This window comes from Setaria italica, chromosome II (genome assembly GCF_000263155.2).
Source record: "Setaria italica strain Yugu1 chromosome II, Setaria_italica_v2.0, whole genome shotgun sequence".
Lineage (NCBI taxonomy): Eukaryota > Viridiplantae > Streptophyta > Magnoliopsida > Poales > Poaceae > Setaria > Setaria italica.
Window position 1 is genome coordinate 45,193,029 of NC_028451.1, and position 21,939 is coordinate 45,214,967.

Genomic DNA, 21,939 nt, shown 5'->3' on the forward strand with positions numbered 1-21,939 from the left:
GGTCACCGGCTCTCCGCCACGGAACAGCAGAAGAAAATCAAGCAATCAGGCAATCACCCATCCCCGACACCCCGCCCGTCCTTTTCCCCTGTACCGCGTAGCCGTCGGGCCTCGTCCCTCGCGTCTGTCCCCTTGCCGGCGTGGCCTGCGCAGGGAGCGGAGCTGAGCTACCAGCTGCCGCCAGCCAGAACCAGACTACCAGGTGCCAGGCTACAATGATTTTATCGGCCGCGCTCTCACCATCCCCGCCTCCTCGTCGCGTCGTCGGCAACCACCTCCGCAGCCAGCACCTCTGACTATTTAGGGGAGGCGTGAGGCGGCGAGGGACTCGGATCAGCGGGGAGGCGGGCCGGCCATGGAGGAAGGAGGCGAGCACACGAGTCTTCTGGTCAAGGTATGGAGAACCCGCTCGATTTGCCTCCGCCGGATCCAAACTACTTAACGTCTTGTTTCCTGGATTGGGAGTTGGGACTCGGGCTCGCCGGGAGCGAATCTCATTTGCTTAATGCGGCGCCTTTGTATCCCAAGCGGGGGTTTTGGATATCCAAATTTCATTTTCTAGTTCCACGAGGGGCTTGAGTTAGTTAGAATCGTGTACAGTGGGCATCTGAGAGTGGCATGCACGCATATTGTAAGTCAATATGGTAGTATTTGGGTTACTCTGTTGTTGGGGAAACGTTTCGTAGGCCGTGGAGTATACGCAGATAAGTCACATTTACTACTTAAGTTCTACAGCCAATGTTAACGAGAAAGGAAAAAGCACTGAACTTAGATGTGTGGACTTAATTACAGAAAGTTATCAAATGAACTGTTGAGAAAAAAATTGGTTACCCAGGAGGAGCATTTTGGTCTCATGTTAATACCTGGCCTTCCTTCAGGATGATGCATCATGTCACCGCGAAGAACCACAGAATCTATTGGAAGCAAACCAAGGGTCACAGCCTAAAAGTAAACTCTCTGGCTGGAGAGCACCGGCACTCATTCTGGGTGAGTCATGCTGTGCCAAGCGTAACTTTTGTTCTGTATAATATCTGAGTATTCTTCTTTGAACCTGTCACATAACCAACTCTTGTCTAGAGCACTTCTGCACTTATCACTCTTTTACATTCTTTAGCATGATGTCTTGTGAGATGTTTGATTGATCTGTGTTTTCTTGCTCCTGGTGTAAGAAGGGCTATTCCTGGCCTCCTTGTCACAGTTCCTACAATTATCCTATGCCTATCCATGGCTACCTGTTAATTTCTTAAGTGATAGTACTCTCCGTTTTGTGGCTAAAAGGATAGATGAAACGGCCATTTAAAAACAATGTGATGTGTAAAAATTATACTGCATTTTTGTCTATTAATAGGATGTTGATCGGCTAAAATCCTGCAGGATTGGAATGCTTGGAGAGCATGGCTTTTAATGGCATCGCAACAAACCTAGTTGTGTATATCCGCTCAGTTCTCCATGGTGGTATTGCTTCCAGTGCATCAACCGTATCTCTTTGGTACGGAACAAGCTTCTTTGTGCCAATACTTGGAGCCGCTGTAGCAGATACTTACTTGGGAAATTACAAGACCATCTTGATCTCCCTTATCATGTACCTACTTGTAAGATCAATCTCTTACTGCTCAGATACTGCTGCTTATTCACTCTGCATTTCCATTTTGGTAGACTGGTAACCTGACCATTCAATTGATGCACAATTTTGCTTGTTTTTCTAATAGGATGCCAATGCTCATTGCAGGGCATGGTACTAATTACAGTTGCAACATTTATGCCTTCTACTTCAGTCATTTGTGACATGAGCTCATGCCTATCGTCAGATGGAACTCAAAATCTGATTTTCTTTGTTGGTTTGTATCTCACTGCTGTTGGATGTGGAGGAGTAAGATCTGCATTGCTTCCATTTGGTGCAAACCAATTCAGCAATGAGCACAGTTTAGATGTTAAAAAGAGAAGGATTTTCTTCAGTTTGTTCTACATATGTGTCATCTTTGGTGTGATTACTTCTGGGACCATTATAGTTTGGGTTCAGGAAAATGTGAGCTGGGCTATAGGATATGGAATTGCCACTACATGCATAGGTCTTGCTTTGATAGGATTTCTGGTGGGAACACCCATATTCCGACAAGATGAGCCTTGTGGTTCTCCGGTGAAGAGTATTTTCCAGGTTATTGTTGCCTCTTTTAGGAACATTAGCTTGGAAGTTCCTGCTGATAGCTCTCTTCTGTATGAGGTCAGGAGCAACCACACACAAAGGGCAAAACTAGCCCACTCTGATGATTTTAGGTACATTTTTTGTTACTTACCATGAGAATGAGATACTTATATATATGGTAAATTTTTCTTGTTTCCACTGATTTTTTAAATCTTCTTGAAGTAATCATGTCAATGGTATTTGGTTGTTAATCACTTTTCTGGAAATCCTCAAATTGTGTATCTCATGCATCTTATGGGTGAACTTAGAAATTAATAACTGTTCCTGAAACATGGAAACCAATGTGAATTGCTTGTTCATTTGATTGGTGTCACCTGCTATCCTGCACTTATTTAATCATCTGATTCCATCATTTTTCTCAGGTTCTTAGACAAGGCAGCAGTTATTTTTGATCCGAGCTTGGCCAGTGGAAGTTGTCGAAGTTCATGGAGTCTATGCACAGTTACTGAAGTTGAGGAACTGAAAATACTAATCCGCTTACTCCCAATATGGGTGACTGGAATACTCTTTGGTGCTGCAATCTCTCAAATGCACACCACTTTCATTCAGCAGGGAACTGTGATGAACACCAAGATTGGCTCCCTGTCCATTCCACCAGCATCCTTGTACTCATTTGAAGTTATATGCGTTACGCTCTGGGTTCTTTTTGTGAACAAAGTGGTTGTACCGGCAACCCGAACATACTTTGCAAACGGCGCAGAGCTCACACAGTTACAGCGGATTGGGATCGGTCGTTTCCTGATGATTTTTGCCATGGCAATGGCTGCACTTCTAGAAACAAAGAGGCTACAGAGTGTTCAGGAGGGGGAACCGCTGAGTATTGTATGGCAGCTTCCACAGTACTTTGTTATCGCTGGGGCTGAGTGCTTCGCTATCATCACTCAGCTGGAATTCTTCCACGGTCAGGCGCCAGACTCCATGAAGAGCATGCTGACGGCATTTGCGCTGCTCACCACTGCTCTCGGCAATTACTTGAGCTCAGCCATCATCACCTTCATTGCTGGGGTGACCAAGATATGGCAAAGCCCGGGATGGATACCAGATGATCTGAACAGAGGTCACCTAGACTACTACTATTGGTGTCTGACAGCCCTCACAATGGCGAATTTTGTTGTGTATCTGTATTTTGCTAGTAAATACAAATTGAAGAAAGTTGTTATTAGCTAACATCACTTGTGATATCACTAGGTATAATATATGAAGAATGTTTATATGTATTATCTATGTATGCATGGAAGGACCTTATCTCCCAAAAATAGTGTCTTATTGATCTCAGGATTCAGGTGGATGTGTTATTGTTAGGAGAAACATAGATATTGTTTTTGTAGTAGCTATTCATTCTGTGTGCTTGTGGAGGGATCGGTTGATTCGGTTCAGTTATATGCCAATGCAATGTGGAATTGCTGGTGCATCCAGTATCTTGGAATAAAATCGCTACTCCATCCGTCCCAAATTACTAGTTGTTTAATCAGGGGAAATCTAGTTGATTATTAGGGCGACATTTTTATACTCAGTTTATGATCTTGATAATTTACATGGTTAAGCATATATATATATATATATATATATATATAGAGAGAGAGAGAGAGAGAGAGAGAGGTTAATTCTTTTTTGAAATGGAGAGCAAAGGTAGGTTGTTGAGTAGTAAAACTTCATCCCTAGGTTGGCACTGCGATCCACAGGTTGGGACGTTGGGTCCCCAGCGCTCCTTGAAAGTTGAAACCCAGAAAAAAAAGAAAAAAAACCTCAAAATCGGGCGCGGGCTATCAGTCTATCACACACATGATAGCTGGGCTCACAGAGCTGACCGTCCGGAAATGCACACGACAGCAAGATCCATCTCAAAATCTCAACAAACGAAAAAAAGGGGAAAGAGTTGAAGATCTTTTCCGTCTCGAATCCTCGGTCAGGAGCAGGCACATCATCAGCACGCACCAGCCGTGAACCGATTCAATGATTCATCGGTACCACCGTACCAGCAGTTACACTGTAACAGCTTCAGGCCTTCAGTAATCAGCAGTCTGCACAACCGTGGAGCCATCCACCTGTGCATGCCACTCTTCTACTGGTACAGCTTCCAGTGTATGATATCCAATGGTTCCTTTAGAACCAGGCAACCAACATGCGCTAATGCCGCTCCAGATGCTGCAGTACAGACGCGACCACATGCAGGGAGCCGGTAACGCAGACGAGGCCAGGAGATGCGCCGCCGCCTCTGCTCTCGAGGATGATCTGGGAGGCGGCCCTGATCAGGTTGCAGGAGAATGGCACCGCGGCGTCCTGGCACCCAATCATCACCGTGGGTTTTCCGGCTAAGCTCGATGGCGATGCGGCCAGGTTTGCAATGTGTTCTGGAGCCTTAGCACCGCTGATGGTGCCGATGTCCACACAATTGATGCCCAGGTCGCGTGCCGCAGCCATCCATATTTCTTTCAGCGACGGTGCGGGCATTGCACGGGAGGCCCCTCCAGCGATGCTCGCCTCTGTCAGCAACACCACGTTGGGCCTTGAACCTGCAGCAAGTTTCAGAAAATTACACAACTTCAGCACTACAGTTGGATGAACCTGCAGCAAGTTTCAGAAAGGCAAAATAGGCATTTGTGGTCCTTGAACTTGAGGGTCAAGTTCATCCCTCAACTTTCAGATTGACCAATTTAGTCCCTCAACTTCCGTTTTTGGGTCAAACTCGTTCTTATGCTGATGTTGTGCTCTATATTAGCATGAGACTAATGCAAAAAGTCACTTTTGCCCTTGACTCTTGTAGGTCAAACATGTATGTGCCCATGCTTTAAAATTGAAATTGACATGCGCTCGTACGAATTTGATTTGCAAAATGTATGCAATCAAACAAGTATGCACTCATATTATTTTGGTATATACAATTCATGTACGCATGCTTTAAAATTGAAATTGACATGTGCTCACATACTTATGTACGCAATAACATGCTCCACATATGTATTCATACTCTCTCGATAAACACATATATGCACATATTTATTTTGGATCATACTGTTATATTGTACTTCTAATGGTGGAAATTGGAGAGATAAAGAAGGAGCCAAGGGTATAAAAGACTTTTCGCATCAGTGTCATGCTAATATGGAGCTCCATATCAGCACAAAGGACGAGTTTGATAAAAAAAAGTTGAGGGACTAGATTGGCCAATATGGAAGTTGAGAGACGAACTTGACCCTCGGTGCAAAGTTCAGGGACCGAAATGCCTATTTTGCCTTTTAGAAAATTACACAAACTTCATTGCTACTGTTAAATTGTGTGGCAACAGAAACCAAAGAAGTGGGTTTCAAATGCTCAGGAAGGGATGAATCGCCCTCGTACCTGCTAGAAGCTGTTCAGCAAATGCAAGATGCTCCTTGTCATTAGCCATTCCGACAACAAGAGCCAGAGGCCCTTCCGGTCTGACAGTCTCTATCACGTTTGACAAGGCCTTTGCTGATGCCTCGGTATGGGCTGGAAGATGCTCAGTACATCAGCGGATGGCAAAAAACCACAACTGAAAAACCATTAATGGTAAATTATAGTATATAGCGCAGACCTCCGTCGATAAGTATGGTGGATGGTCCATCAAGCCCAAGCACCAAGGCTTCCTCTCGTGTAAGAAACTGGCTTCTCCCAGGAAGTTGCGTCTCCTCTAAGCCAGATTGGATCGAAGCGTCGGAAATATCCCATCCTTAACTTCCCAAATCCATGCAATTGGAAGAATAATAGATCAGCCAGTGCTTGTGGTAAAACAAATAAATAGAACAATAACCACATAGTGCTTGTGGGATTAAGGCTGAAGTAACTTTACTTCGATGAAACTGAATGGATGCACTGCCAGCAAATTGCCTTGATAGCATCATTACCTAGGTTACGGAGACAGAGAGCTGTGCAAGAAGCTGTAACAGCATTCTGGCGCTGATGATCTCCCAGCAGCTGAAGGTTTACATCATGCAATTCAATGGACTGAAAAGCATTGTTTGCGCTATCCGGTCAGAGGTTTTGAAAATCAGATGGGAGCCTATCAATTTCAGATGAAATAGGTGGGGGTTCGTGCTGTAACTCACGAATAGTGTATCATTTGAAATCTTGATGCTGATGTCACAGCGTTGATACGGCTTTCCGTTATCCCAATATATGCATTTAGAAATGCTCTTAATGCCAGGATCACAAGCAGATATGACAGGGGATTGCGTCAAGAATGCTCTGTCACGAATAATTTGCTCAATATCCGTCGAAAATGGTCCACCAATCACAACCTGAAAAAATGTCCGATATCCAGGTTACATCTTGTCTAGGTCAGGAAACAAGCTGGAATATGTTAAAAAAACTGAATCTTAGTGGCCTCATTTAGACCATGTATGCTATGTTAAAAAAATATTGAAATATGAGTGGGCGAAAGATTTAAGATCAAATTGCAGAACAAATTCTAATGTTTGGAAGGGATTGAGGAAGAAAAATATGGGGATACTGGAAGAGGAAGGGTTCCTAATGCTGCTGCTCCTTGCATACAGTGCAATGTTACAAGATCCACTAGAATGCCACATCTGAGGTAGACATTACAAGTACACAACTCGATATTAGGAACCTAATAACTACAATGCTGCTAAAAGAAACAAATCTGAGAATCAATCAGTCCGGGGAAAGAATAAACAAGAATAACTGGATAAGGAAAGGTTCATGTTCAGTCATACTTGTCACATACCTTGGCAGATCATATGCAAGGATAATATTATACAACTGGACAAAAGTCTTTTGGAAAGACTCAAGAATAAGGTAGCATTTTTCTCATGTTACTGAACAAAGTCAAGAACAAGATTCCTACGATGCGATGGAACAGGAGAAGAGCAAGGCTTGTCATACCACCATTTAATTCAAGTAAAAAAAGTGCAAGACTTTCAAGTTGGCTGTGAGGTAAATGATAAACAGGAGCAACTTGATCCTGGTAGACATGCAGAAGGAAAATGATAAGGGAATTACATACTGGTCGTCCTTGTTTGATGATCCCGGACTTTGCTATTGCTATGTTTTGCAGGGAGCCACCCAATGCAGCAAGATGCTCCCTCCCTACTGTTGTTATGACAGATGCTGCTAATTCAGTACTTTGTATGACATTTGTGGCATCTCTAGCTCCACCAAGGCCTGCCTAGGGAATAAATAGACAAATGCAAGCATTACTGAGATTGTTTTTGCAACCATAAAGTTCATGTTCAGTGTAATTTAGAGTCAGTAAGAACAGATGATATTAAGAACGTGACAGCCCTTTGCGTTCAAGACCAATTGGCCCTATGTTTGTTGTACTTATGTTCATTTGATATTCTATTATACTGAGATCCATTTAGAAAGCAGTCATTGGAAGTGTTAGCTATGCAGAATTTTTGTAACTTATTAGCACTATTTCCTTTAATCTCATAGCTCAGGTGCCCGTTGGCCTACAATCTCAAAATAAATCAGTTGCCCATTCCACATTCCTAGCAGGCACTCTTGTGACTTCTGTTCAACATTATATAAGTTCAACAGCGACACGCACAAAACTTGAGAGGTCATATAAGGCAGCAATAGATGTTCCATAACTTACTTCAACGATGGCAATGTCAACATTTTCTTGTGAGAATAGAAGAAATGAGAGAGCAGTAAAAACCTGCAAAAGCGTGCAGATAATACTAAAAGTCATGACCATGATTATATGAGAAACAAACATGATGAGATTCAATGCCAATAGTATTTGAGGCTACCAAAATTCTCATTAGCTGTTTGCAATAACTACTTGCGAATGTAATGAAACAGTAAAAAAATCTATCATCCGACAAAGAGGTAGGTTACATTTTCAATAAACAAACTACCTCAAAATGTGTCAGTGCTCCATTTTCTAATTCTATTGATTCATCAATAGCTTCCTTTGCCTGATCGAAAAGATCACTCAGCAGTCCAACTGGGACAGGGCCTCCATCATTTCCAACAGAAATTCGTTCACGTATTGTTAGAAGATGTGGGCTGCATAGAAAACAGAATCATAGCAGTGTTTACACAGATGCAACTGGACAATTAGAAAAAATCTAAAATAGAGGATTACAATTCAACACCTTGGCATAGAGCTCAACATGAAAGGAGAAAGATACTATTCAAAACTAATTTGCTAGAAAACAAGATCCAGCCCCCTAAGAATTGAACAGGATAGAGCTAGAGCAGAATTTATATATACATAAGCCTCATTCGATCAAAGCTCCTTAAAAAAGACTACATTCTTCTCCTGCATACCTCTTTGAACTATCAACAGAACAGCCCCATTTAGGCTATTTTTCTCTTTAATACATTTTGTAATTTCAGTTCAATATCCTTTGATAAACGTGGATATCAGTTGACACTTGACAGAAGCTAAAAGCCTAAAATCAAAATTTTGACTATGCAACTTTTCATAAGGACAAAATTGTTCGAGCAACCAATCATGAATGCATTCGTTTCCCTGTCCCAATTACAGAGGCACCACAAAACTTCTGAGTAACAACTGCATACGATCGACATTGCTGATGATGATTTAAGATTACCTGGAATAACAGCCCACATTGTAGCCTTGCTCCCTCATGATATTGGACAGGAATGCAGCGGTTGAACCTTTCCCCTTGGTGCCAGCGATATGCACAGCCTACAAACACAACTACACAACTGATGAGCTCATCTTACATTCATTGCAATATCTTTGTGTTAGTCAGCGAGATAAGGGAACACGGGGGGCTCACCGGGAAGTGGGTGTGGGGGTCGCCGAGCCGGCGGAGGAGGCGGCGCATGCGACCGAGGTCGAAGCCGTCGTCAGAGTCGGTGCCGGCGCCGCGCGGCACGCCCGAGCGCTCGTAGTTGCGCAGCCGCTCCATGTACTCGAAGAAATCCCCGAGCTGGCCCTCCCCGTCGCCTCCGGCCATAGCGGACAGGACGCGGCGGCCGCTGCTCCCGCGCAGCAGACAGCGCGAGAGGCGGAGCGCGACGGGGAAGCGGCCGAGCATCCGTCGGGGCCGTGCTGCGAGCACCGCGGCGGGAGGCGCCGGAGGGCGCGCGGTCGCAGCCGTGGCGCTCAGATGCCGCGAATCGCGCGCGCACGCGCGCCTCCTCTCCTCCCTCGCGCTTCCTGCTCGGACGGGAGGTTGGGGAGGATGTCGGCGTCGGGGGCCGCCGGTCGCCGGAGGAGTATCTGATCCGACGAGGGAGGACCAAACCAGGGGGTTCCATGATAGATAACCAACTTTCCATCCTGACCGTCCGATCTCAGATCGGCGCTTGACGTTGCCCTTGGCGCGTTTAGACCTCGCAGAGTAGACCCAGGAGCAAACCTCCCAAACCCTCCCCACTGCCCCCGATCTCAGCCGCTCCAAAATGTGGCGCCGCCACCTCCTCCGCCTCCTCCTCCTCCCATCTCCGGCCACCGGCGCCGCCGCAGCCACGCCCCCTTCTCCCTTCCTGCGCCACCTCTCCGCCTCCACTGCTCCCGCTCCGGACAACTCCCTCGCATCCTCCCTCGCGGCGGCGCTCGCCGCGCTCTCCACGACCCCGCCGCCCGCCACCACCCCGGACGCCTACTTCTCGCTCCACTTCTCCGACGTGCGCCCCACCAACGCGCTCCTCGCCGAGGCGCTCGCGCTCTCCCCGCCCGCCAGCTCGCGCGCCGCTGCAGACCTCTTCCGCTTCCTCGTCCGCCGCCGCTCGCTACACCCCTCCGACGGCGCGCTCGCGCCCGTCGTCCGCCACCTCGCGCGCCGCCGCGACTTCCCCGCCGTGCGCGCGCTCATCCAGGAGTTCCCCACCGCGCTCGGGCCCGACACGCTCGACGCTTACCTCCACCAGTTTGCCAGAGCCGGCCGCCCCACGGACGCCGTCAAGGTGTTCGACGAATTGCCCGAGCAACTCCGTAACCGCGAGGCGCTCACTTCTCTGGTCTCCTCGCTTTCTGCTGAGGGCTTCCCTTCGCACGCAGAGCGTGCTGCCAAGAAGGTCGCCAATGAGATCTTCCCTGATGACAATATCTGCACTTTGCTGGTATCTGGCTATGCCAATGCTGGAAAGCTCGACCATGCGCTGAGGTTGATTGGTGAGACACGCCGTGGTGGGTTTCAGCCAGGTTTGGATGCATACAATGCTGTTCTTGATTGTGTCTGCCGGCTCTGCCGCAAGAAGGACCCACTGAGGATGCCCGTGGAAGCGGAGAAGTTCTTACTTGACATGGAGGCCAATGGCATTCCCCGGGATGCTGGGACATTTCGGGTGCTGATCACAAATCTTTGCAAGATCCGCAAGACGGAGGATGCCATGAATCTCTTCCGCCGAATGGGTGAGTGGGGATGCTCACCGGATGCTGACACGTACTTGGTGCTCATCAGGAGCTTGTACCAAGCTGCTCGTATTTCAGAGGGGGATGAGATGATGACGTGGATGCGATCTGCCGGATTTGGAGATAAGCTTGATAGGAAGGTGTATTATGGATTCATCAAGATCTTGTGTGGTATTGAGAGGGTTGAGCATGCCGTCAAGGTATTCCGTATGATGAAAGGATATGGGCATGCTCCTGGAGTAAAGTCGTATAGCTTGTTGATTGAGAAGCTGACTAAGCACAATTTAGGGGATCGTGCAAATGCACTGTTCAGGGAGGCAGTTGCACGCGGTGTAACTGTGGCACCAGGAGAGTATAAGATTGACAAGAAGTATGTGAAGGCAAAGAAGGAGAAGAAGGTGAAGAAGAGGCTCACTTTGCCGGAGAAGAAGAGATTGAAGAGCAAGAGGCTATACAAGCTCAGAATGAGCTTTGTCAAGAAGCCCAGGCGGCGAATGCGGGCTTAAGCAAAATTTGGGTAATTTTTGTAGTCATGATGCTTTTATTGCACTTTTCATAATACTATCTTTGCTTAAGCATTTGCTGTGTGGATGGTGATAGTTCTGAGGACCAGTCCATCGTTTTATGTTAGTGGTTTATCCTGCATTGTATCTTACTTCATCGCTCTTGAACTATGAAAACACCATGGAATTTTGTGTTTCCGATGGTTCCTGTATGCAGATTCAGGACTGTATTAGAATCTTTTCTTTTATACCATTCTACTTAAAGATGGTTGTCGTAAGCCTAGTCTCTTTATGAATGTGTGGAAGACAAGCTCTAATTAATGCACCAATATGATACTGAGTAAGCTGTTAAGTCAAGAATTATAGGCAGGAAGAATTCTTTGGAACCAAGGAAGTTAACAAGTACTATCCCAAAGTAGCAGGTAGTTTCACTTGAATTGGATTGCACAACTTGTTTCATTTCTATGACCCAGTAACCAGTAGATCAGCCATGGATTCCCAATAACTGGTAGATGAGTCAGAGTCTTTGCAATTTTGGTATTCTAACATTGTTTTTCTTGCCCTTTTCTTCAAACTGGCTATTTTTCTCGTTTGTTTAGTCCACTGAAGCAGTTGCATAGATAACTGCCACATTCAAAATGACTTATAGTTAAGTGCAGATATTTGATAAAATAAATACATGATATTTCATGGAAGGCAATGTGCACTACTTACAAATACCAAAATTCCTGAACCTACTTTTTGTAAGGACTGTGGGTACATGCAAATCTAAAAACATTTGAATACACAAAAGGCATTAAACTTGCTTCATTGTTCCTTATCCAAGGTTATCATGCCTCTCTGCCTGCAAAAAGCCAGCACACACTGGAATTGTCTTAATCATTTTTAATTTTTCATTTTTCCCGCGGTCCAGTCTTCCACTGAGTAACATTTTACATCATAGCAACTCCATCTCAACATTTTTCAAATCAGTTTGTTTGACTTGTGTGGCTTTGGTTCCAGTTATGGACCTTTCCCTATGAAACAAAATTAGCTGCAGTGCTCAAGTCACGCTGCACTGTGAAATACATCTTATGAATGACTCCATCATGCGTTGCAAAGGTTGCTCTGACACATACAGACTAGACCTAGTCCTGCTGGTGTTCTGATATATATTATCATGACTGGAGCATATTCCAATATTCCATACTGTAAGAGTGCTAATCTGTATCAATTTTTTTAAGTTTCCCTTTGGCACTAGAGCATATTCTGACCTACCTGTTTAGAATGTACTTAGACCCACCACTACATGTAGGCTCCAACTTTATGTATTGTATCATATCATGAACTGAGCTTTACGAACCTGGCTTCTCAGTTCTCACCATCCAAGCTAGTGCCTCTCACTAACTGAACCATCATATTTGGATTAGGGACATCTAAAGTCTTGAACATATGGAATATGCTCTGGTCATGACATGTTCCTTGACCTTAATTTTGCATATTCTTTATCAGAATTCTGAAGTGTCGAACATAATCACCGTGTTTATGAAGTTGCAAGTGCTCAACTCATGTGTGTGACTTTGTTTGATAGAGGCAACACTATTATATGCCTGCCGATAGCTTATGTTACTAGATAAATGAGAATCATATACTGTACCAGAGGCCAATATCACTATCTAGGGGTTTTTCCTATCATCTCATCTATTTGATTCTAGTTTGACGTGATTTTATTACTCACAGCAGAAATTCGCAGCATTGCCTGTGACATTAAGGATTTAAAAGTTTTTTCTATTTGTTTCAAGTGATTTTTTCTTGTAAACTAAACTACCTATAATCTTTCTGCAACTGTGTTACTAATCGTTTGTAATTATGCATCAGTTTGGTTGGAGCGGATGATCATGGGAAGGGTTGAAGGGAAACATCATTGCTAGTAGAGTTACAATCCAGAAGGTCATAAAATTGCTGTCCTTGACTTGTGCCTGCCATTGTGAGTGGCTATCCAACAGCAATGTTTTCCAATGTTAGGGGCTTCGTATGGTTTCATTTTCAGTTGACGGATTGGTGGTTCTGCTGATGTTTGGTGCAACACCTTGCATTACATCAGCATAAATAATGTACCATTTCACTTCTTTTTATTTACCCTTCTGGTGATGTTCTGTACACCCTAGTTCTTCATAGAAAGCATTGGAATTAGGCATCAGCCGAATGCCCAAAACTAACCGGGCCACATCTTGCTAAAGAACGGTTACTGTTTCCCCCTTTTTTATGCCTGGAAATTTGTTCTTCCAATGTATTCGAGTGCTTGAGCTTCTACATGAACATCACCTGTTTTCACTCGCTGGAAAATGAAATGTTCTGCACACCTGATCGATTTCTTCACGTCACGTCAGAGTTTAGGTCTCGGCAATTGGGGGTTGCACTGCCGGGACCGGGATGTGCAGGAACAACTGAAGAGATCACGGTGCACACTCACATGCATAGAGACCCGTTCCTTTCCCAGATTTCCATCAGGTAGGTATGACTTTTTTTTTCGTCTGTGCAACTTTATACACCTGGTTTGCGTGCACTGGTTCCTCTTTTCTTGAGCTCTCATTTCATAAACCAATCTCGGATCAAGCTGCGATCATCCACACTATTATAGATTTATAGAGGGTCTCTCTCTTTCACACACTTGGAGATAACATAGACTATGGGCTTCTGGGACCCTTTGCCCCTTGTCTCCATTGGCGTAGCCTGATCTCTGATGCACCCAACAAGTGCTTCACTTAAATGAGTGGCAACCTAAAATGATGTGTGCAAAAGACTAGCAAAATAAAAAAAATGTTTTCCACCTGATATACAACTAAATATCCATCAGTGTCTATCGGAATTCTTGTGTGACATATTTTACCCTTGTGCGTTCTAAAAAGATCCCTGAGAAATGCAAGGTGCCGCAGCGAAGAAATTTGTCCCCTGAGAAATGAAGAAAATTTTGGTGGCTGCTGGTTGTTTATGCAAATCTAGGCGAGGTGATAACGAGTTCCTGTGTGCCCAAATTTGTCGATTTTTTAGACGCTGCAGTGAGGAATTTGACAGGCCACCAACCTTGGACCCTGCCCATGGTGCCCCCCGTCGCCTCTGTGCCACGACCCAAATCCAGGCAGCCGTTTCCTGTGCATAAATGGACAGCAGTGGAGCTGACAGCGAAGGATATGGCCGGGAATTATTGGGGGTCACACATCATGTCCTTTCCAACGCGATCCCTCTTATCAGAAACAGGCTCTCCCTGCGTGCCCCTGACCTAAAACATTGCCTGATTCGCCGCTATCTTGTTGCCTCTCCGTTTGGGTTGGGTGGTGATCGGTGTCTGGTTGTTGAGCTCCCAAGAATTGGAGTTGCAGTTGCCTTGGAAATCTGTGGTCTTGCCGGCGCTGCCATCTGCCAGTGAGCAAAGCCAACCGATGGCTGTCAAGTTGAAAATGTTGCAGTGCCCAATCAGATGGATGGAAGATGACAGCTTTCATGCTGTAAGCTACGCGGCTGGCTGGGACACGCAAGCTTGAGAATGATACGTCGGTCCAGAGTTGTTCTCCTGTTCACCTGCGAGTCTTGATTGGTGGAGCCACGTAGGCTGGAGGAACGCTAAGCTCGTCCGTCAGGCCTCGCTTCAACTTATAATGCGGCTGAAAAGCTGAAACGGCTGATTTGTTGTGAGAGGAAAACACTGTTTGGTGGCTGATAAGCTGGCTGAATAAGCTGAAGCGAACAGGTCCAGCTTGGAACGATTTGTGTTTTCTTGATCCCCCAAACTTTGTGGCCTTTCATGATGATGAGTAAGTTTGTGGCAGTACAGTATAAAAGGACCCCAGTTTGAGGATAAAGATCAGCAGATGCATCCCGATCAGCTCACCTGAAACACACAAACAAGTACTGCCTGCAAATTGCAACTGATGCCATCTTTAATTATCGCCTTTTCTGAAAGCAAATTCGGGGCGAGGTAGGTAGGCATTGGCACGTAGGCACAGCTGTTCATTGCGCTGTGGGTGGGATCACGAAGCGAGCGGGTCAGATTTGTACTACTAGCGCTAGCGCCGTGTAAAGATTTGGGGTAGGGTCGCATCAAAGGCAGTGGACCTTCCTCTTTCACCCTCCCTCCCTCCATGGTCCATGATGCTATCTGCAATGGCTCTTCGCCATCCTCTGCGTCAGTTGCAGATGAAGACAGCAGCTCAATCGTTTTCTCCAAAAAGATGAGGAGGACCGCGTGCGCCCCCCTGCAACTTGCGTGATTTTATCGGCTCGATGCCAACTGACAAAGCGCTCCCTCTACCCCCCCGGTAGATTCCGTTGCTGAAAGCCATTAAATTTGCTAGTGATTTGTCTGCAGATGAATGGGGTCGACTGTTACATGGATGTTTACAGGAAGATCAAGGGGTAATCCACATGTACCAGGAGATGAAATGACGAGGCTGGCTGGCAGGTAGGGAAGCTGGGGTAGCGATAAGGATGAGAGGGCAGCCGCACGTGCGCGGCAGCTCGACAGATGGACGCAACCAAAATTTTAATCCCTCCGGGAACAGAAGGATAAAGCCACATCTACAGTAGAGTGGAGACTTCGCAGACCCAGAGGCAAAGAGCGGAGGAGAGATGGAATAAAAAAAAGAGGGAGAGCAGGAGAAGCGCGCACATAACCCGCAAAGGCAGAGAAGTGCAGGGGAGAATTCGTTCAGATCAAAACAAGGTGTCGTCTTCTTCCTCCCCCTCCTCCTGATGTCGACGTCCACCCCCGATTTTCCTTTTCTGGTTTTAATATTTGTCGCCAGCAATTCTGTACGCAATACGTCAAGCGAAAAGATCGTACGTATGTATGCGTATGTATGTGTGTGTGTGTGTGTCTGCGCTTCCTTGCTTCCCCTGGCTTCTTTTATTCCCCCTCCTTTGTTCGCTTGCGGCTTCGGGACAGGAGGAGGCGGGGCAGGGCGAGTGAATGCACAGTTCCGGTGAGTTCTTGGAACCCGACCGGGCTCTTCTTGATTCGTTTCCGCCCCGTGATCTTAGGGTTGGTTCTTGGTTTGGGCGCTACTCGGGGTGGGGGCGATTTGTCCGGCGCGCAGTCGCCACGAACTGGAATTCTTCCTCTTCCTCGTCAGCCTCGTGCTGTTCTTGACGGATCGTGTTTTCTTGGCACTACCTGATAGAACATTGATAGGAAAATGCGGCCGAATTGTTTGTTGATTCATAGAGTGTGGTTTTGTTGCTGGTATGGGTTTTTAGGTAATGCGGCTTGGTGCGCGTTCTAGTCGATCGAAGATTGGATTTTTTTTTTTCGGGGCAGGATTGCGCGTTCTTGATCCGTCTGGTTTTTGTCCGGGGAGTGCGCCAGCCATGACCATATCCGATTTCTTTTGGGTTCTTTTCCTCGGGAGAAAGTACGCGAGCAATGGGGCCAAAGGCAGCAGCTTTTTTTCAGTCTTCAGCATCTATACTGCAATGGATTGTTCCCCCGCAGTGCTTCTGCTTCCTTTTCACTTTTATTAGCAGTAAAGTAGTATTTGAGTGCTTTTGTTGGGATTGAAAAAAAAGCATTGGAATCTTTGAACTGTTCTCATCTCAAATGATGGCTACTAGAGCTTTCAGTTGCAACTGTCCGTTCCTTATTGCTAGTCATTCAGTTCTGTCCAGAGCTCTTTCAGCTTTCTCCATTCCTTCAGCAGAACAAGAAAGGCAACTTCTGGTCTTTTATTCGCAATTTTTGTGTTCTTTGAGTATGTGTTACTGCTTGTATGTGAATACTATCTGTAATGCTGATAGCTCTCTGTCTACTGTGCAATTTCGCCTCTGTATTTAGTATGATACCTTTAGAGCTTCAGTTTTAATCTGATGCTTTGAACTTAACGGAGTATCATTTTTGTAGTTTTTACTGTTCTCAGATTTAGTTATGCAATTGGCTTTCGAGCCTTCGGCCCACAAGAGGCAATTTGTAGCTGGATGTTGAATACGTTGTTTTGCAGAGATACGTCTGATTGGGTTTCAGGCTTCAGCTATTAACGTGAAATAGGCAGCCAGCAAGACTTCCATATACAGCAATAGGAGACTTCCCTTCCCCTAAAATTCATACTGAAACGTCAAAGCTATAATTAATTAAGGCAATAATAGATCCACAAGTTTTATCTTCTTTCTTATGGGTTATTCAATCCAGCTAGATTTCTGTCACAATCATATTACACACTCAAATTTATGATCCCCAAATTGACGCGATGCAATCATACATGTTCAGTTTTTTAGGTGCTTTAATGTTGCGTGCAAAATCTTTGCTACAATACTTATTCCTTTTGGGCCTTTGGTCAAGGTCTACAAAACGTAGGAGTAGCTTTTTAATCATTTACAACTAGCAAGTTGGTGTTTTAATTTTTAGTTGTGCTCGAAATGTTTAGAAGCGAAACATAACATTTATAAGGATAACATATTAAAGAATGCAGCAAAAGGAACCAGCATACCAGTTTCTAGATGCATGTTGTGCTACCAGTTTTCTCGATTGTTATTCTTCTGCATTCTAGAGAGAAGCACCCTATAGTAATATTTTTATTGCAGAGCAGCTTCATAATTATGGAGTAAATGTGTCTTGTTTTGAACATGTTCTGTAATGAACAAGAATATTAGCAAAAGGCCCTCTGATGTCACCCTTTCTCTTAGATTGGCTAGCAGAGACAATGTTACGCTTCAATAGTTTTACTGCTATTAAAGGGGCCATAACTCATGTGATATTAGGCTGGGTAAGCATAGGTATAGAATGTCCTCCGTTTTCTAACATTTTGGTCCCTTCTTGGCCAGAAACAATAAACAAAATGGTATTTGTGTTGGGAGTGTTAGAGTTAGAGCAATAGTCTATGGTTGGCCAGAATGTTGCGACTTCTACTATAGGTACTATAGACGTACAAGTTAGAGAACTAAAGTCTGCATTTTGCAAGCTTTCTTATATTCTAATGTTAATTTGGATCACTTCTTCTGAATCTATTTCTTCTTAATATATTGATATGCAGCTCTCCTGCGTGTTCGTGGAAAAAAAAACTTCTTCAGAATCTACTTGTGTTGTTAATTTGCCACTACTTCTTTCTGCAGGAATATTTTGGTGCGATAGTAACTTGATATAGAGTTCTAGATCAAAGAAGCAATGGAAAGGGAATCAGCTACCACATATGAGCCAAAAAGGAACAGTGAAATAAGGGTTTTTGAGAGTTTTGATGATATCTCAACAGATCTGGCTGAGTATATCTCACAAATTTCAGAAATTTCTGTCAAAGAAAGGGGATACTTTGCTATTGCCCTATCTGGAGCCCCCCTAGTCAGTTTTTTGTGGTAATGCTATTTCCTCAGCTTTATTAACTAACATATTCTTTTGATTATTGTATGCACAAGAAGTGCCAACAGCCCAACACAGTTGATATTCCTATACCTGAACTTTCACTCTTTCAATTACTACAAGGAAACTTTGTGAAGCCCCATACAACAAGACCCTGGATTGGTCCAAATGGTACATCTTCTGGACTGACGAACGTGCTGTAGCAAAGAATCATGCTGAGAGTAACTATAAGCTAACAAAAGAAGGATTCCTCGCCAAGGTATGTGAACTGAATATACCATTCCTTTTCTGATTCCTTTTTGACCTGCAGGCAGCCTAAAATAAAGCTTATGCACAAATTCAGTGTTTTGTTTATTAAGATTTGTTATTTTGTATTCACTTGTTGATGTCTGTCACCTACTTTCTGCTTCGTTGAAAAATGAGCTGATTTGGCTTCCTTTTATTTATTGTTCTGTACCAACCAGATGGCGGTTGTATCTATACTGATGGTTCTCCTTGTTGCTTCCACTAATATTATTTTTCCCTCTGCATACCTAAACAATGAAAAGTTTATTCACTGAAATAGGATGTCAAAAAATTCTTACAGTACAAGTTTAACAGCTGAAGTGAGTATGTCTTGTCATTTAAAACCTGAAACGCTATGTGTTTTGTAGTCAGAAGTCTGATGTTTTGGTGCCCACCTGTCTATGATCTGGTTGGTTTTTTCGTTATTGAGGGATTCTTTTTTTTCCTGCCAAATGATTTACTATTTGATGCTAGTCTGTTTTTGCTCTTTGCTTCCTTATTTTGGGTAATATTTTGATGTTTTTTGTGTGGAAATAATCATTGATATTATTTTAGTCTTAAAAGTGCTGTCTGAACTTCAGCTCCACTTGTGTTAAATCAACCAGCAGTTACGATGAACTTTTCCTTTACATTATACTTGTCCACCTCGTTGAGGCTACAACCATGGAAGTAGACTGTAAAGAACCGACAGAGCAAGCACATACTTGTATCATACCTGAATATTTGTTGTTCTGGTTACTGATAAGAGTGGACTTTTTTTTGTCTAGCTCTGTTTGAGATCTGAGTGTTTTTATTCTCTATTGTTGGTATGTACTGCATGTTATAAAATACTACCATATAAATTTTATTGACACGGTACTCAACGGATTATCTAGGATTATATGACTGACCTGTGGATTTCTTTTTTTTTTCATTTTTTCTTGTTTCAACCAAATGTTAGGAGTATTTGGTCATTTCATTTCAGGCTTCAGAGCAACAAGGCTTAAAATTAGTTGTTGAGAGGACCAGCCAGTGGGAGTCTTAGATAATCAAGAATTCCCTGTTCTTTATTGCAATGAATTGTTCAAAGAAAGAGCAGGTCAAGAGTAGCGGTATATATTAGCTCAAAATCTGTGTTGCTAACATTCAGTCTCCTATCATTCTCATTCGGCCATATCCATTTTCCTTTCTTGTTACAATAAAGAATAATGCCAATTGAAAGTAGAACACATTTTTAGGTAGATTTTACACCTTAGACACTGACTGTTGGTCTGGATGGGTGCTACACCTTATCATTTGATGTGTCATGTTCTGGTAGTCTGATATTTTCACACTTCAGACAATGCTATATCCTTTGCCAACTTGGGGATGGGGGACAGATTAAGGCTGCCTAACTACTGACTTAATAGCTTCATGTTCAGCTACTCCAGAAGCACCCTGCACCAACCACACATTTTCATAGCTTCTGATTATTGCCCGTTGTCAGACTAAAAACTCGTTGAAATGGTTTCTTATTGCAACAGAATAACTGCACTCAGCTGAGCTCCTCCTTGAACCAGTCTCATTATATGTGTAGATTTCTTGATTCCATTTTTCTAGACTAAAATATTACTCAATTCGATCTTAACAAAATTCAGTTTAACTTGTTGAATTTTTTTTCCCTGCTATTGTCCTTACCCTATTATTTTGTCTAGTTTGTGTGCCCATTTAAATCTTTAGAGAGCACATATGCCTAAATAGCCTGTTATGCTAGTGTCACTGTTGCATGAGACTTCTTCGAGCATGTCATGTTCTTATGTGTCGAGTCTTTGATTATATGTATCTGTTCCATGTTATTCCCATTCTTGCCATTTCAGTTACACTGATTCCACATTCAACTTATGTTGGCACCAAGAATCAAATAAGTGGATAAGATGCAGTTGTTAGTGTCGCATTTATGATGGTTGCTGCTGCTGCTGCTGATTATGGGTTAGAATCTTGCAATGCATCCTTTTGCCGAGTTAACTATTTGACATATTTGAATTGTCTTACAGGTACCTATTCTTAATGGCCATGTCTACTCCATAAATGACAATGCCACAGTGGAGGATGCAGCAACAGACTACGAATTCGTCATCAGGCAGCTGGTCAAGGTCCGGACAATCGGGGTCTCAGAGAGCAACGACTGCCCCAAGTTTGATCTCATCCTCCTTGACATGGGCTCTGATGGTCATGTGGCCTCGCTGTTCCCCAACCACCCTGCCCTTGAGCTGAAAGACGACTGGGTCACCTACATCACTGACTCCCCGCAGCCTCCACCCGAGAGGATCACCTTCACTCTCCCAGTAATCAACTCGGCTTCCAACATAGCGATAGTGGCTACTGGCGACGACAAGGTGAAGGCCGTGCACTTAGCGGTTTCTGACGGCACTGAAGGTCCTGATGCTCCCGCGTTGCTGCCTGCAAGAATGATCCACCCGACGGACGGGAAGCTGGTGTGGTTCCTGGACAAGGCCGCGGCAGCATCCCTCGAGGCTAACAACGGTGATGCCTCCTACGACGAGCATGCCGAGTACCGACTTTGAAGATCCAAGGTCGTTTTGCCGTGAATGAGTGGAGGCGTGTAAGTAGGCGGGTGGGATTTGATGGAAGATGCTGGGTGCCCCGTTTTAGCTCGATATACTTGTAGTCTTGGCATTAATTTTGCCTAGGGTCTAGTTCCGGGAAATCAAAAATTGCCGTGGTCCTTTTGCCATGAGATGTGATTTAGAGCGAAGAAATGTGTATGCGATGTCGAGAGCAAAGGATGAGAACACCGGATTTTTAACTGTGATAGTATTATGCTATGCGCTGCATTCTATTTCTATCTAGCTGAAGTTAGATTCTTTAGTCTGTTGGTATTTGTTCTTGTGCATAGCACTCTTCTGTCTCAGCCTTCTGAGTATGTTTGCATCCGTACCCAGACTTGAGACACCAAAATTCTTTTGTTTGCAGCCGAATATGGGCTCATCAGGCTGTTTGCGAAACATTTCAAACTCATAGCAATCTTTCAAACTCATATGATTTTTTTAGGCTGTTTGTGGAACATAACCATATCAGTTTTTTAGGATCATACTTGAAGTAGTTTTATTCCTGGCATGTAGCAATGCAATCAACCTTCCACCGTCATTTGGGCCGGGCAGCGTGGGTTGCTGGAGAGGCAGTTTGCCTGGCAGTCCTCATTCTTGTCCCAACATTTCTGCGGCTTCACGCTCATGCAGCAGTAGCATCGTTCATCACAATAAGGTGGTACGGCGCAAAATGTTACCTTAAACTTGCTCCCATCTACTGTCAGAGACAGGAGTTCACCGCGGTA

At 44.3% G+C, this 21,939-nt stretch overlaps 4 protein-coding genes across 5 annotated transcripts; 3 read left to right on the top strand and 1 right to left on the bottom strand.

Annotated features, from left to right (window-relative positions):
• On the top strand, positions 1–3,537 carry LOC101771814 (protein NRT1/ PTR FAMILY 8.3). The gene is made up of 5 exons (XM_004958179.4): positions 1–394; positions 879–987; positions 1,375–1,592; positions 1,730–2,274; positions 2,566–3,537. Exons 1-5 carry the CDS (start codon positions 356–358, stop codon positions 3,368–3,370), a joined length of 1,716 nt encoding a protein of 571 aa, XP_004958236.1. The 5' UTR covers positions 1–355; the 3' UTR covers positions 3,371–3,537.
• A 283-nt stretch (positions 3,538–3,820) lies between these two features.
• LOC101772222 (dihydrofolate synthetase) lies at positions 3,821–9,401 on the bottom strand. The gene is made up of 10 exons (XM_004958180.3): positions 8,941–9,401; positions 8,749–8,846; positions 8,047–8,197; positions 7,782–7,844; positions 7,188–7,349; positions 6,271–6,462; positions 6,070–6,169; positions 5,760–5,894; positions 5,543–5,674; positions 3,821–4,716 (listed from the first exon to the last, which is right to left on the bottom strand). The coding sequence occupies exons 1-10, from the start codon at positions 9,199–9,201 to the stop codon at positions 4,331–4,333; spliced, it is 1,680 nt and encodes a 559-aa protein (XP_004958237.1). The 5' UTR covers positions 9,202–9,401; the 3' UTR covers positions 3,821–4,330.
• A 112-nt stretch (positions 9,402–9,513) lies between these two features.
• On the top strand, positions 9,514–13,321 carry LOC101772627 (pentatricopeptide repeat-containing protein PNM1, mitochondrial). The gene is made up of 2 exons (XM_004958181.4): positions 9,514–11,037; positions 12,881–13,321. The coding sequence occupies exon 1, from the start codon at positions 9,569–9,571 to the stop codon at positions 11,024–11,026; it is 1,458 nt and encodes a 485-aa protein (XP_004958238.1). The 5' UTR covers positions 9,514–9,568; the 3' UTR covers positions 11,027–11,037; positions 12,881–13,321.
• Positions 13,322–15,572: 2,251 nt separating this feature from the next.
• On the top strand, positions 15,573–21,464 carry LOC101773032 (probable 6-phosphogluconolactonase 2). Of its 2 annotated transcripts, none has more exons than XM_004958183.3 (4): positions 15,573–15,722; positions 18,101–18,337; positions 18,465–18,600; positions 20,639–21,464. In XM_004958183.3, the coding sequence occupies exons 2-4, from the start codon at positions 18,153–18,155 to the stop codon at positions 21,167–21,169; spliced, it is 852 nt and encodes a 283-aa protein (XP_004958240.1). In that variant the 5' UTR covers positions 15,573–15,722; positions 18,101–18,152; the 3' UTR covers positions 21,170–21,464. The 2 variants fall into 2 exon arrangements, with proteins under 2 accessions (XP_004958240.1, XP_004958239.1); XM_004958182.4 differs by lacking the exon at positions 15,573–15,722 and adding an exon at positions 15,804–15,981.
• Positions 21,465–21,939: the final 475 nt, after the last annotated feature.

Bases quoted from the DNA above. Each gene is read 5' to 3' on its own strand.
- LOC101773032 (XM_004958183.3), top strand. From the start codon at position 18,153: ATGGAAAGGGAATCAGCTACCACATATGAGCCAAAAAGGAACAGTGAA. The intron at 18,338-18,464 runs GTAATGCTATTT...AATTACTACAAG, and splicing joins CCCCTAGTCAGTTTTTTGTG to GAAACTTTGTGAAGCCCCAT. The intron at 18,601-20,638 runs GTATGTGAACTG...ATTGTCTTACAG, and splicing joins AAGAAGGATTCCTCGCCAAG to GTACCTATTCTTAATGGCCA.
- LOC101771814 (XM_004958179.4), top strand. From the start codon at position 356: ATGGAGGAAGGAGGCGAGCACACGAGTCTTCTGGTCAAG. The intron at 395-878 runs GTATGGAGAACC...GCCTTCCTTCAG, and splicing joins ACACGAGTCTTCTGGTCAAG to GATGATGCATCATGTCACCG. The intron at 988-1,374 runs GTGAGTCATGCT...AAAATCCTGCAG, and splicing joins AGCACCGGCACTCATTCTGG to GATTGGAATGCTTGGAGAGC.
- LOC101772627 (XM_004958181.4), top strand. From the start codon at position 9,569: ATGTGGCGCCGCCACCTCCTCCGCCTCCTCCTCCTCCCATCTCCGGCC.
- LOC101772222 (XM_004958180.3), bottom strand. From the start codon at position 9,201: ATGCTCGGCCGCTTCCCCGTCGCGCTCCGCCTCTCGCGCTGTCTGCTG. The intron at 8,198-8,748 runs GTAATCTTAAAT...TTTTCTATGCAG, and splicing joins AATGTGGGCTGTTATTCCAG to CCCACATCTTCTAACAATAC. The intron at 6,170-6,270 runs GTGAGTTACAGC...AATGCTTTTCAG, and splicing joins TTTCAAATGATACACTATTC to TCCATTGAATTGCATGATGT.